The sequence below is a fragment of the Petaurus breviceps genome, unplaced genomic scaffold, assembly GCF_028583685.1.
Source record: "Petaurus breviceps papuanus isolate PSGF00001 unplaced genomic scaffold, PetGlider_PUasm1.0 90847, whole genome shotgun sequence".
NCBI classification, from domain to species: domain Eukaryota; kingdom Metazoa; phylum Chordata; class Mammalia; order Diprotodontia; family Petauridae; genus Petaurus; species Petaurus breviceps.
In genome coordinates, this window is record NW_027187360.1 from 12,441,503 (window position 1) to 12,457,037 (window position 15,535).

The 15,535-nt window shown below is 42.5% G+C and overlaps 1 protein-coding gene across 1 annotated transcript in view; it reads right to left on the reverse strand.

Moving 5' to 3' along the window:
- Positions 1 to 15,535, reverse strand: part of BMP7 (bone morphogenetic protein 7) — a 97,302-nt gene that overhangs the window by 21,324 nt on the left and 60,443 nt on the right. Inside the window, exon 4 of the mRNA XM_069072461.1 lies at positions 4,152 to 4,300. Coding sequence (XP_068928562.1) covers positions 4,152 to 4,300 — 149 coding nt within the window. The remainder of the gene's footprint in view (positions 1 to 4,151; positions 4,301 to 15,535) is intronic.

Below are 15,535 nucleotides of genomic sequence, written 5' to 3' on the forward strand. Positions count from 1 at the left end.
CACACTACAAAATTAGTCCAGAGAACTAAAGAAAGATGAAGGAAGGATGAGCTCTATGTGCTGACTGGTTGATCCATGCCAAACTTAAACCAAGGAGCTACTTTCCACTTCTCTTGCAACCTCCCTTGGTAACCAGCACCAATCCTGGCACACAGATAACTGCTGCTCCTTTCTGCCACTTTGGTTAGGGCAGGGCTGCCCACAATAGTCTGGTTGCTACTGATTTGATTTCAAGACCTGAGTGGTTATAAATCTCCAGGGAGGTTTTAGGTGTAAGTATTCCTAGCACAACAGGGAAGGGAATATTGCCTTACTCCCTAAATTCTGGGCTAAAAGATTTCTAGACTTTCATCCCAACCTAGGTACAAGCTTCTTTTCTTGATCATAAGAAGCAGTAACTTGAATTAATTTTATGGCTATAAACAAGGTTGCTACTATTTGGGTACTCTGTGTGTCTAGCCAAAGCAACCTATTATATACGGAAAAATGTCACTAGCCCAGGAATAAGAATATATAGCTTTCATTACCTAATCATTAATACTTGCTAGTGTATTATTAATTAACGCATAACAAATAAATGCTTAACAAATACCTACTGACTGGTTGATTTGTTCATCCCATTATTCCAATTACTGAGGGAGAGGAAAGGGAGAACTAGTTTCTTATAGTTGCATTTTCTTCCAAAAGGAAAGAAAGTCATCCATCTTTAATAATAGTATCACTCAGTAGGTGATACAGTATTCCAACCACACGCTTCCTCTGGACATATAACACATGAATTGTGCTTCCCCCTCATACATGTTGGTCATTAAGATTTCCTAATTTCACAGCATATGATAGAAGAGATGTGCTCTGTGCATTATGAAGACAGAAGCCATCATATCTTATAGGTTGGGCAGGTAGATGGGCAATCAGGAAATGCATGTTCTGTTCCCAACTCCCCATATGGATGGGCATGTTAACTTGCTGTGTCATGGAATCACAGCATCATAAATATGGAGCTAGAAGGGACGTCAGAGGCTATCTAGTCTAACTTTCCATTTTATAGATAACAAAACAGAGGCCAAGGGAGGTCAAATGACTTGCCCGGAATCATACAACTAATATGTATCAGAGTGGCATTAGAACCCAGGTTTTCTGACTGCAGACACAGTCTTGGGAAAAATAGTTGATCTCTCTGGACATCAATTAAAATTACTCCTTTCTCCTTTCACAAAAAAAGAAAAAAATAGCTAAATGCTTTAGGTTATATTAGTTCTAGTTTTCTTTATTTTGTACTTTCAGGTAAACTGAGGCTTCCTAGAGTATCTACAAAATGAGTGTAAGATACATCCCCTCTCTCTCTTTACCCTTTCTGAATTCCAATGCAAGCTTTGGGATCAGGGTTTTCCCTGGCCAACCAAGCCTGTATCCTCACATAGCTGGTAACATATTTGCTGTGCCTTTAGCCAGAGAGTAAGGCAAGGATCCACCCAGAATGGCAGAAGCCCAGGAAGGAGCAACAGCCATTTGGATCAGGTCCATTTGGGTGGCATCTCATTCAGGCTCTCTGCCCAGCCCACAGGAGAAGGCAGAAAAACCCCAACGTCTGTCAGTTTGAGAAGTTCCAAGTGGCCTAATTCAGGCAGGCACTGGGCCCACCAGACTCTTATCAAATCCTTTTTTTTTAAATTAAAAAAATAAAGAAAACAGAATTTACAGCAGATACAAGAATGATGAGCCATTTCTTTCTTTATCCACACCCCCACCCTTGGTGGCTTGGCAGAGAACAAAACCTATAGGACCTGAGTGTGTTGCCTGTCTCTGGTCTAACCAGCTCTGCCCTGACTCTCCTGAGTTTGAGCACTAAGCGGCCCAAGTAGGAGGTGAACTGAGACAGGCCTCTGTGTACAAGCATTCAAAGGGCCTATTGCCAATCTCTAGGGCATCAAAGAAGTAAGTCCTCTGATAAGGAAAGTATGTGGGCTTATCTCTCACAAATCACTTGAACTGATGAAACCTAAGAGCTAATCTAGGCCAGGAAAGGAACTTATTTCTTCCTATAGGTCCAGGTCCCAGCCTAAAAGGGGATTATACATGACCACAGTGAAGAGATCTCAGCGGGGCATCCAGGGCTGATGAGTAAGCCCTTCTGGTATGTCCTCTTCCAGAAATGTAGCAGGAGTGGAGACACAATCTAATAGAATATGCCTTGGACAACGAGGTTTTCCTCCCAGGCGGGCTGTTTGATGCTTGAATGATAACCTGTCTGTGCCTCAGATTCATCTCCCAAGAGTCAAAGACAACTAATGCCTACAGTATATATATATATATATATATACAATACTCAGAAAGACAAGCATTTTTTTATTTTGTTGTGGGTAGGTTCGGGGGCTTTTTGTTTTTTTTTTTTTGGGGGGGGGATTTCATATATTTGAGATGCTACTATTTCCTCCACACAAGGATTTTTCTTGATCTTCCTCAGCTAGGAGAACATACTCAAAATGGCCTGCTGGAGAATAATCCCAGAACTTTGAAGTGGCTCCCTTTTGTCCAGTGCATGACTGGGTTAGATGACTTTATATTTATGGGGAGCTAGGTACTTTCCAAACCACACACATATCCATCCTTCAGAGCTCAGACTTGATAGAGGAGAAAAGTGGAATATCCAAAATGCTATTGGCCCAGTTAAACACTCAGCAACAATAAATAGCTGCAGTTCCAAGAACCAAGCCCAACATTCCAATCCCCCCCCCCACCCAGGTAAATTCCCCTCAGTTGCCTCTTATGTGAACCAAAATGCCATGTTATATCCTTTCACTGGGTTCCCAAATGGGAGGGGCACAGGCAGGAAGAAGCAATGAACTTGAAAAGCTACTCAGAAGTAGTATCTGGCAGCAAAGTAGGCCTGCTTCCTAATCCCTCCAAAACCCCCAGTCTCCCCTATTGCCCTGACCACCATCATCCTGGAGACCTCACTCAGGATAACCACTGCTGAGCAGCACCACAGTATCAAGCCCTGTAGCACCTCAGAACAGAAAGGGAGAAAACATACACATTCACAAGCAAGCCTGGGAACCATCCCAGCTTAATTAGAAATACATTTTCTTGGGAGGAGTGACTGATGCAACCAGCCCCACCTATATCCTACTCACAACTGGTTTGCCTCATCAGCTCAAGGCAAAGTGTTTACAGGGATTCTACTAGATGGCCTTCTTTCTCTACTTTTTTCTAAAGGAGATGGAGAGGACACTGATTCCTTAAGACTAAGTGCTAGTACTTTTATTGGGGGGTTGGGGGTGGAAGGGGAGGTTAGGAGAAAGGATAAGATGAATACTGTAGAAAGCTGTTTCCTCTGTTAGATTTGTGGTAGGGTTGGGGCTAAACAGTCAATAAATCCTTGTGAGTGAGATTTTAGATTGCATCGGTCAGTATTTGTATTTTGGCAAGTACTTGGCCTTTTTCGTTCCTTTAAAAATCAGGGATTTTTAAATAAATTTAAAAAATCATGGGTTTTAAACCTATTTTGTGCTATGGTCCCCTCTGGCCTTCTAATGAAGCCTGTGGACCCCTTCTCAGAATAATGTTTTTAAATGCATAAAATAAAATCTGTAGTATTACAAAGGAAAGCAATTATGTTGAAATACAGTTATAAAAAACATTTTTTAAGAAGTTTATAGACCCCAGGTTAAGAACTCCTGCAAATGGAATGCCTTTAGCTAAGACTGCTAAGTTATGAGAAAGAGGTGGATCGAAGGGCATGTGCCTTCTAGATATTCTTCCCACAGCTTTTCCCTGATCCTTTCTTCTCCATCTTCTGATTCTACTACCCCATCTCCCTAACTCCTCCCTCTATTTTTCTCTCTAATGATTGACCCAAGTTAAAAAATCAAGGGTCAAAAGCAAGGCTCGTCCTGCATAAAGCAGTGATCGTTTAAATCTCTCTTTTATTTAGTCTAGAAAAAAGAGGGAAAACTGCTTTCCATTCCTACTCAAAATGCTAGAGCTGTTTGGGGAAAAAAAAATCTTGCCCCTTAATGAAACTCAAGCATAAAGCATTCGAAAGATCCCACTTAAGTAGATGATTATTGGCTGTGCTAAAACTAGTCTGGGCTCGAGCTCTTCGACGCACACTCGGGCTCTCGCTGCTGACAATATGTCTTGGAACTCACCATCTAGACTCTCCACTGACAGCTGCAGGCCGAGGTTGTGCTGTGGGTTCACCACCCAGTGATTACTCGTGGCTGTAATGTCAAATACCAGCCAACCCTCCTCCGTAGCCCAGATAGTTCGACTGTCAAGCAGAAACAAATCTGAATCCCTAAAAGAAAAAGAAGACAGGGCTATGAGTCACCTGGGGGAGAGGTTATTCAGGAACAGTTTGATCACTGAGCAAGAAATGTACAACCATGCCATAGAAAGGGTCTATAAGGGAAAGTAGAGATAATAGGGAAAGAAATTTCTACAAAAAGGGACATGTAAGATAATCAATAACTGGCACTTCAATGAAAGTTTCAGGGGCCTTTTGTGTGTCCATAACAAGTGCTGAAAGGAAGGGGATATGCATTTATTAAGTACCTATTATACCTCAGGCACTGTAATAAACTTAGCTTTACAAATGCTATCTCATTTGATAATGAAAGGAAAGGGAAACAGATACATAAACAGGCACCCAAGAAAATACTTTTGTAAGAAACACCCCTTGGCATTATTATGTTCCACTGAATAAAGGCCACTGCTTATGTGCAATAATAAAAATAACAGCTTGCATTTATGCAGGCCTTTCTGAAGCTCCTTCCTCACAAACCACTGAAGATAATAAGTTCTGGAAGCATTACCACTTCCATTACACAGAAGGGAATCAGAGTAATCAGAGCAGTAAAGGGATTTGCCCATGGAAGTATCAGAGCTGGACTTTGGAGCCAGTGATCCTTTCACCATGCCAGGCTGCCTCTGAAGACACATGGATAGGTACTGTAGATACAAAAATGAAATATGACAGCCTCTGCTAATAAAATAAGGACTGAGAGTCCAAGTTACCAAGCTCTTATCTCATCACTCTAACTCTTCTACCAATGTCTTCTCATCTCTTCTACCTTCACTTTACCTAGCAAAAATGGGTATAACTACAATTTCTTTGTCTGCTAAGTCTGCTGTAGAGAAAACAAAAACATTTTAAAGTGCTTCGAGATCCACACATAATTGATATTAATATACAGGTGGCAAAGAAATGTCAGAGTGAAATTTCTACCCATTATATTGCCAAAGCTGGTTCCCATCAGGGCATCTTCCTTATATTTCCAGCTGATGATGTAAACTGATCCTGGAAGTGATAGGGAGCCCCTGGAGATTATTAAGTGAGGGTGAGGTAGGGATGGGGAGGGGGCAATATGGTCAGATTTTTACTTCAGGAAGATCATTCTGACAGTTAAGTGGAAGAGGGATTGGAGTGAGGAGAGACTCCTGGCAGGGAAACCAACCAGCAGACCACTGAAATAGTATAGCAGTGAGGTAATGAGGAATTGTACCAATGAGGGAAGGGGTTATATGCAAGAGAGGTTATAAAGGTATATTCAACAGGTCTTGGCAACAGACTGGATATAGGGAGAAGAGGAGGTGGTGAAAATGAGTTGAGGATGATGCCTAGGTTGCAAGCTTGAGTGACTAGAAGGATGGTGGTACCCTCAACAGTAATGTAGAAGTTAAGAAGAGGTAAGAGTCTAGAGGAGCAGGAATAATGAGTTTAGTTTTGGACCTGTAAGTTTAAGATATCCATACGACATCCAGTTCATGGCAGATGGAGATGGGATTTCCTAATCTGAAGGCTAGGAAAGAGGTCAGGGTTGGATAAGCAGATTTGAGAATCATCTTCTTAGAGATAGTAATTAAGTCCATGAAAGCTGATGAGATCACTGAGTGAAATAGTATAGAGGGAGAAAGAGGGAGAGGGCCTAGGAGAGAACCCTGGAGTATACCCATGGTTAGTGGGTGTAATCTGAATGAAGATCCAGCAAGAGAAGACTGAGAAGTAGTCAGACAGGTTGGGGCAGAACCAGGAAAACCTAGAGAGAAGAGAGTAGCAAGGAGAAGGGGGTGATGGAGAGGTCAAGAAGGGTGAGGACTGAGAAAAGACCAGACCATTGGTAGCTTTGGGGAGGGCTGTTTGGGTTGAATGATAAGGTTAGAAGCCAGACTGTAGAGAGTTAAAAAGACAGTGATTTAGGTGGCTTTCTCAAGGAGTTTAGCCACAAAATGGAGGAGGGATACTGTGTAATAGCTAGTGGGGATAATCTGATCAAGTGAGGGTTTTTGAGGAGGGCTGAGCCATGGGCACATCTGAAGGCAATGAGAATAGGGAAGCAGCCAGTAGAGAGGGAGAGAATGAAGATAAGTGAGTGAGTGGGGATAATAGGACAATCTATTGGAGAAGATAGATCACAGATTTAGTGGTAAAAGGGACCTTAGAGGTCATCAAATTCAGTCTTCTCATTTTACAGTTGAAGAATCTGAGTCCCAGAAAGTTTGAGGGACTTGTCTAGTATCACACAGTAAGTGTCTTGTGGTGGATTTGAACTTAGGTCTTTCTGACTCTTAGGCCAGTGCTCTCTATTAGTGATTATCTTTTTTCCCTTGTGGACATGCATATTTTCTACTAGACTAAAAGCTCCATGAGGTGAAGGATCATGTGTTCTAAAACTTTGCATCATTCCCCACCTCCCTTCCACCTCAGCCCCTACTACCTTGTACAACATTCTGTACATATTAGGCATGTAACAAGTGCTTGTCATACTAAAGTGGCAGTTGAATAAAATTCTGAAAAATATCAATGGACATAATGTAGTTTTCTATGGGGACAGTATCTTTTGCCAGAACACAGAAGTTACACTTGGGTGATGACTTTGCTGGAAACTTTTACAGGAAAATGGGAAAATGTGAGATCCCTGGACAAGCCCATTTGGACCATAGAACAATGACAACTTGGGAAGCAGAGTTATGTCTTTTAAACAATGAATGCCTTGCCAAAAGGGTGTTAAACATTCTTTTATTACAAACCATGAAAGTGAGGGCCAGATTTGTTGACTCATCTGTGAATCAATGAGAGTTTGGGGACTAGGGAGTTTTTTAGGTTTTTTTTTCCTCTTTCAATTTTCTCTGACCTTCAAAGGAAAGGAAGTGTGTACAATTTTTTTTAATGTGTTTGAGAGGGCCAGGGCAGTTAAAAGATTGGCAATGAGCACAGAGTTTAGGAGGGAGAGGCAAAATCTCTCATGCTGAGATTAAGTTCCCAAAAGGGTGGGAGTCTTCACACTCTTGGGGCAGACACCCCCTAATTCACTAAGAGGTTTGAGGCTAGTTGGTTACCCTCTACTTGGTTTTAGTCCATCTGCAGAGATAGTTTGCTGGGGTGTGGCCACTGCACATGCTACAGCTTCTTGGAGTCACAAGAGAGAGTTGAGTGCTAGGTAGACACCAAAGGTGGTTGGACAGATCTGAAAAGGGCTCAACAAGCCCTCATACCAGAGGACTTGTCCTCCTTGAACATGCCACATGCCCTCTCTCCTGGAAGAATGGGTGGATGAGAACAATTTGTTCCAATGGCCATGAAGGCAGATAAAGCTTGGTCAGACATTGAAGATGCCAGTCACCCACTGCATCCTGGACCACTGCCAGTTGTCTTATGTCTTCGATGTCTGGACTTCAATGACTCTGGAAGAAAGTGAGGCTGAAACTTTGTGAAACACTGCCTTATTTAAATGCAATTCATGCACAAGTCAAGACAGAGACTCTATGATTTCACTGGTCCTCTTGGAAAACGAAGCATGGACAATAACAAGTCCCCAGCCTCCAGCTAAACAGAAAGTATCAAAGAGCTATGTAGAGAAACAAGTCAGCAGTCTACTCCCTACTGAATACCACAAAATCTATTTTCCAATGATTGCCATGCCAGATCCTCTTATCAATGTAAACTTCGATCTCCTTTCCCTTACTCACTGTGCCCGCCCCCATGACCTTCTTCTCCAAAACTAAGGCAAGTTAACTCAGGCTTTGCCCCAGGACACTGACACAGAGAAGAGAAATTCTTCTGAGGCGATTCATGACTTCTTTGGCTTGGTCCTGGGCCACCACTGACCTCCCTTCCCCAATTTTACCCCCTTCTTTTTTTTCCTCCCACTCTGTAGCTGCCCGCACTCGTGGCACAACTATACCTGACTGGGGCAGAAAGGAATGAGGAACTATTGGCTCTGCCATGGCAGCACAGACCAGACCCACTGGGGAAGTAAGTTGTCTTTTCTTAACACCTTGCCTTTGTACTACGCTCCCCATCTTGAACCGTCCTGACCTAGATGACTCCAGAGGAAAAAGTGAGGCTGGTGTCTTCTCTTTCACTCTTGGGAGAGAAGGAGCAAACAGGAAATCGAGACCATACCCAGGACCTGAGAGAAAACTAGCCAGGTTGAAATGATACAGCAGCAGTGTGGTACAATGGAAAGAGGGCTAGATTGAAATCCAAAGAGCTAGGTTTGAATTCCCAAATTGAGCTACTAACTATCAATGATATTTTGAACAAGTTAGTTAACTTTTCTGGACCTTGGTTTGAGGAAATATACTTCTCTCCATTCACTGGAGCAATGGAAGGTTGGTGCAGAGGGTCACACACATTGTCAGAAGTGGTTGTGTAACTGGTTTTTTTTCTTTCTTTTTTTCTAACAACATAAGAATCACTAGGGAGGTAAGTGTTTATGTGGATATATCTGAAAATAATATGTAAAAATAAAAAGTATCAATAAAATTTTAATATGTATATATAGATATGCACACACATGTGTGAGTACCTTAGTTATAAATCTATGATAATTAGAAAGCATGTACTATAAAAGAGAAGGAGCAAATGTTGGAAAAACTATGTTCTGTAGAGCCTTGAAGGCCAGGTCTATGATTTTAGTCTTAAACCTGTAAGGGATTTTGAACAACAAAAAGGCACAGTGAAAACTATAGTTTCAATGGTCACAGAATTATTTTCCATTTACCTTGTTGGGAAGACCAGGGAGAAACAGGGACAGAGATCCATGGACTACAGTTAATTAAATATAGCAATTAAGAAGTGTTATTAAGCTCTTACTATAATTTATGGCAGGCACCAAGAATACAAAGACAAAAATGAAATTGTATCTCCTCTTGATAGGCTTCCATTTAATTAGGGAGACAATGTTTACGAACATACATATACCAAAAAATAAACATAAAACAATTTGGAGGAAAGGGAAATTGAACTAGCAGATAAGGGAATCAAGAAAGGCTACATGTAGAAAACAACATGAGTTGTCCTTGGGAGAGAAGCTAGGGATTCCAAGCAGCAGAGTTGAGGAGGGAGCTCATTCCAGAAATCAGGAACATCCAATACAAAGGCCAGAGAGAATGTCATGTGTTAGAGACAACAAGGAGGCCAGTTCAGCTGAATCATCAAGAAAGGCTAAAGGGAATGGGATGTAATAAAGTTGAAAAGATTAAGTTTGTTTTACATGATTATACACATATAACCTATTTAAAATTCTTACCTTTTTAAGGAGAGGGGAAGGGAGGGAAGGAGAAAATTTGGAACTCAAAATTTTTTAAAAAAAATGAATGCTAAAATATTGTCTTTATACATAACTGGAAAAAATAAAATCTATTTTTTAAAAAAGAAGGGGATAAGTTTGGGCAAGGTTATAAAGGGTTTTAAATGCCAAAGAGAGGAGTTTATAGTGATCCGAGAAGAAATAGGGAGCCACTGGAGTTTACAGAGCAGGCAAACTCATTTTAATATCTGTGTGGAAAACAGATTGTAGTGGGGAAAAAGACTTGAAGGAGGGAGACAATAGGAGGCTATTGCAATAGCCCAGGCAAGAAGTGATGAGGGCCTAAACATAGGGTGGTGGTCATGTGAGTTGAAAGGAGACAGATGTAAGAGATGTTGGAAATAGAAGCAGGAAGATTTAGAAGCTGAATGGAGATAGAGGGCAAGGGAAAGAGAGGGGCCGAGTTCGAATCCAAGGTTGGGTGACTGGAAGGATAGTAGCACACTCAAAAGAAATAAAGAAGTTAGGATAAAGGAATAGATTTGAAGGGGGAAATAATGAGTTCTATTTTGGAACATCCTGAGTTTGAGATGCTTATGAAACATTCAGATAAAAATGTTCAATAGGCAACTGGTGATACAGATATGGAGCTTAGAAGGGAGAGCAAGCCCAGCTCTATGGATCTGGGAGTCAGAGGAATAGAGAGGGTTAATGAATCTTCAGGAGCTAAGGAGATCACCAAAAAGGAGTGAAGAGAGAGAAAAGAAGGCCCAGGATGGAGTCTTGGGGGGACCCACAATTAAAGGGGAGGATATGGATGCTAATCCAAAAATGACTCTTCAAAGGAATGATCAGACCATGGGAGCAGAACCAAGAAAGCACAGTGCTACAGAAACCCAGATAGGAGAGAGTGCGCTGGAAAGGCTGGACATCTGTGTCAGTTGTTACAAGAGTCAAGAAGGATGAGGATTGAGAAAAGATCATTAAATATGGCAGTTAAGACATCATTGGTAACTTTGAAGAGAACACTTTCAGCTGAGTAATATGATTGGAAGCCAGACTATAGAGGGTTGAGAAGAGAGAAGAAAGGAAATGGAACCAAAGAGCTTAGAGAGTTGTTTTTTTTCCCCTAGGAGTTCTGCCACAAAAAAAGAGAGATAAAGACAATAGCTTGAAGATGATAGGGTCAAATGAAGGGTTTATGTTTGATGGTTTATTTATAGCTGTTATTAAACCAAATTTTCCTGTGGTCACCTAGAAAAGGTCCCTATTATTCCTACTGAGGCCTAAGCAATGAAGAGGATCCTCTCAGATACTCTGCAATTAAAGAGGCAAGGAGCTCCAGAGGACCCAAATTATAAAACATTCTACTGCGGGGACCTGTTGTCTCCCAAGAGCCAAAGTTCCAAAGAGAATGACTCTGATGAATCTTAAACGACTCCTAACTGTCCTTCATTGGAAGACATTCAAACATTACCATATTTAACACCAAGTCCCACTTTTTGAGGCCCTGAACTACCCAAGGCTCTCATAATCAATCAACCAACATTTATTAAAAACCTACTAGGCAACAGGAACTGTGAAAGGCACCAAGGGTCCAACAACAAAAATAAAACAGTTCCTGGCCTCCAGGAACTGAGACATGTATATAGCAGGCACATACAAAATAACAAGGAAAAAGTATGAGCAGCTGGTAAAAGGCAAAGAACAGAAGCAAGAAAGGCCTCCTGTAGAAAGCAGGACAGGAATGGAGGCTTGAGGGAAGCTAGAGGATGTAAGAGATGGAGAGGAGGAAAGAATACATTTCATATATGGGAGACAGCCAGTGAGAGGGCACAGAGATGGTAGATAGGGTGCCATGTTTGGGAGACACTTTGTTATGGTACGCATGAAGGGGAGCAAAGCATAGGACTACACAAATTTAGAGTTGAAAGGGACCACAGAAGTGACCTAATCCAACTCCCTCATTTTTCTAGCTGAAGAAACCGAGCCTCAGAGAGGAAAAGTGACTTGCCTGTGGTCACACAACTACAAAGAAGCAGAGTTGAGATTAGAACCCAGGTCTCCTGGTCCAAGGCTCTTTATACTTAGACTAAGATACTTCTCATATACAATATGCAAGCAAAGCTACATCCAGGATCGTGGACCACAGGGTCACAGATTTAGAGATGGAAGGGACTTCAGAAGTCATCCAGTCCAACCTTTTGATACCACCCATTAGGAAGCTGAGACCCGGAGAGATTTAGTGAGTTAGTTGCCCAAGGTCACACAGCAAGTGGTAGAAATGGTATCCAAAATCGGACCTCTGGTTCCAAATTCAGCACCCTTTCTACTGGTAATGTCTTAGCTTAGAACACTCAAAGGTCCAAGAAGGTTGCTCCTTGTATCTATATAGACAGAGATAGTTATTTATATAATCAGAAGGGCAGAAATCCATCAATGTCACTATCCCCAATTACAGAATGCCACTTCAGTACATGGTATGTATGTATGTATTTATGTATGTATACATGTGATCAAGGAAAAGTATCAATAGCAAGGCAATGCCACTGGATTGAGGCAATCTAGTGCTGCTGATGACAACTTTGATCTTAAGGTCAGAGCTGGAGTCCCTAAGCCCACATCACCAAGCAAATGGGATGTGCTTGAGGGTCTCTAAGGTCCCCAGAGACTCTGGGATTTTAAATAGAGGCTCAATAGCATACTATTCAATTGCTGCTAATAAAAAAAAAGCCTGGGACTACTGGTTTTTCCCATTCTGAACCAAGGCAAAGTCTCTAGGTTCTAGCTGCTGGACTATAGCAGTCTCATTCTCTCACTTTAGCCCTGAGCCACTTTCCCCTTCTCTGCCATTTTGCTTCTTGGTGGGCTGGCTACAGATGGAAAATAATCATTTTTAAAGCTCTACATGTTGCTGCAGTAACATTGCTTTCAATTCTCTAAGCTAACATGATGCAATCTTAGAGAACCCAACCAGACAACAGGATGCACGGGTGCTGGGACTTGAGTCAGTCTGGGAAACTTGGGATTTCCATTGGACAGCCTGTAGTTATAGCAAACTTGAAAACAATAGGCCTGGAGGGGAAACCCTCAGTGAAAGATCAAAGACTAGAACAGAAGGTGTTCTTTCATTGTCCCACCCACACAGAGTAAGATACTTATTCAGATTCAGTCAGCTTTTCAATACCTTAGACTGATGGCAGGACAGCCAAGTCAACACCTCTGGACACCCCCACCCCCCACCTTCTCCACCTCCCACTTAGAATCTGAGCATGTCAGATCTGAGCCAGACCTCTCATTTCCAGTCCTAGGCTCTGCTACTACCACCTGCATTCCACAGCCTTGGACAATTCGCTTAATGTCTTTGGGTCTCATTTTCTCATCTGCAAAATGAGGGAGTCGGACTAGATGGTCTCTAAGGCCCTTTCCAGTGCTATGATCCTTTTACAAGAACTGAATCTAGCCTCCTTATTTGACAAATGGGAACACTGAAGCCCAGAGAAAGAGATGGGGAGTGATTTGAAGTCCTGCTGGCTGTGGCAGAAGCAGAGCCTGGGCTAGGACGAGGGCCTCCTGACTCCTAGCTCATTGCTTTTTCCATGCTTCCTCCGTGACACCACAGGACAAGCTAAATGAGTGGTTTCTGCCAGACCCAGGTTTCCCCAGGGATTTCAGGGAATGCCCTGTTCTACCACCCCTTTTCTCTTCCCCCACCCCCTCACACTCACCAGGATACTAAAATAGTGCCCACCTTCCTGGAGACATAAGGAAAAACAGAGTCATGCAGGTCTGAGACTTTTAAAGCACATCCCCTTTAAAGCAGCAAGCAGCCAGGAAAACTAAAATTAAGTCATTTAGAGGAAGGTGGAAAAGCCAGCGTGAACAGAAATGTTCCGTCCACAAAATAGCCAGGGTTCCTTCCTCCTCCTCCTCCTCCTCCCTCCCTCAGTCCAGATGCTCTTCAGGTGTTTTACTACCCAGTGATCTCCGTGGTTAAGCTAACACGCAAATGAGCTGCAGGAGAGCCTTCCCTGGGCCAAAAGTTACTAAGCGAGAAGAGACCTTCCACATTGTGTACCCTCTCATTTTACAAATGAGAAAATCGAGGCCTGGAGAAGTTAATTGACTGGCCTAGAATCACATAAATAGGATGTGGGGTTCACCTCTAGGTCCTCTGACTCCAATAGGTCACAAAGAACCCTTTGTAGACATGAGTTCATTTCATTCTGTCCAGTATGTATTCCTTGATTAAATTATTAGGAACCTTCTTTGAATCTGCATTTTCATGGCTCAGCCCATTTTTAATTCTAAAGACCTTTAATGGTCAGTTTAGGCACTATCTACACAGGCAAGGACTAACTCAATGGTTTCTGTTGACCCCAGTACACAATTACATGGGCACACCCAGTGACTTAAGTAAATCCATAAACCTGGTCCTCAAATGAATTTTGGTTTAGCCCAAGTTTCTTAGGTACCCAGAAAACTAAAATACCTTTAAAGATGTCCAATTAGTAGATAATCTATTTAAGTAGCAAGACACCTCCAAAGAAATGGAGATGTCTAGATCACTGTTAACTGAGACATGTACACACCTAACCATGTTAACTAGCCCTGATTCCTATGATCCCACTCTGGCAAGCAATACACTTAACAGCTAAAATTATGACCCAATATGCCAGTATTATTCCTGTAGCCTAAGAGAACACAGGAACAGGAAAAACACCATGGAGGGTGTGGGGGGAGGGCAGTACAAACGAAATGGTCCATTCGACCTGAAAGAGGCATTCAGGACCAGGCTGAAGAAGGTCCTAGAGTCCTTTTCATCAGAGAATTAGGCATGTAACAAGACATTTTGCATGGAAGCAGATGTGCCCATCCTTCCTTAAGTCTTATATAGTAACCTATAGCCTAAGCAGAAGTCCGCTGCCTCAAATTCCCAAGTGAATGACTGAAACCAAACTTCACAGAACAAATCCTCTTAATAAAAGGATTTGTTCTGTAAAACTTGGACTCCGTTGAAAGGCTGCACCAGAGGACCTAGAGGGTCACATGCGGCCTTGAGACCACAGATTTCCCACCCCTGGGAAGCTGACAAAAACAGTGGAGTTAAGAAAAAAGAACAGAGGGAAGAGCACAGAAGTAGGCCTTTTAAAAGGTATACATTTTAACTTTAACAACTGAGACCAAATAAAAGAGAGGAAAGAGGATGGAATCCATCAATATTCATGACTTAATTGGAATAAGGGGTAGGTAAAGTGAAAGGAAGTCAGAGTGTTCCCATAGGTACCTGAAGGGTATCCACACTGGAAATATGGGGTGACCTTCAGCTGGCTTCTGGTGGAAGGAGAGATTGACGGGAGTGGTCGGGCTCCAGTCTGTGTGGGGTGAAGAGGTACAAGAGCAGGAGCCAGAGTCATGGGGAAAGCCCCATTTGCTGCCCATTCCAGTGAGGCCTTCAAAAGGCACTCATGTGTACTAACAAGCTAAGCTGGTAAACTCTGCCCTAAACCACACACAGAAAACATCTCCTGGAATCCTTGGCAGCTCTCCCTCAGAATGTGTCATACAGTCCCATCCTACAATCATGCAGCAGACTGCTGTGGGACTTGGTAACAGCCAAATAAGTTGGAGTTGGCCCCGAAGTGTCCAAGAATTTCCCAGTTTTTTAACTGTCCTCAGCCTCTCCATTTTCCCTCTCTTCTCTTCCCTTCCTTTCAACAGAGCCAAGATGCTGGCCAACACATGTGGCCACAAAGAGAAAGGTTGGAGAAGCCAGGGGAAACCAGGAGGAGAGGGAGCTGAGCAGGCAGCAGGAACAGGCAGCTGGAGAAGAGATAGCAGGCTTGAATATGGTTTTTGAATCTGACCTCTTTGCCTGATTTAAGATTCCAGAGTTCAGGCCATAGAATTTCTGTAAGACCAGAGACCCTTCTTACTCCACTCAACCTAAGCCTCAACCCATACAAGAAATCTGATAACGAGAGGTGAGCCAAGCTGCT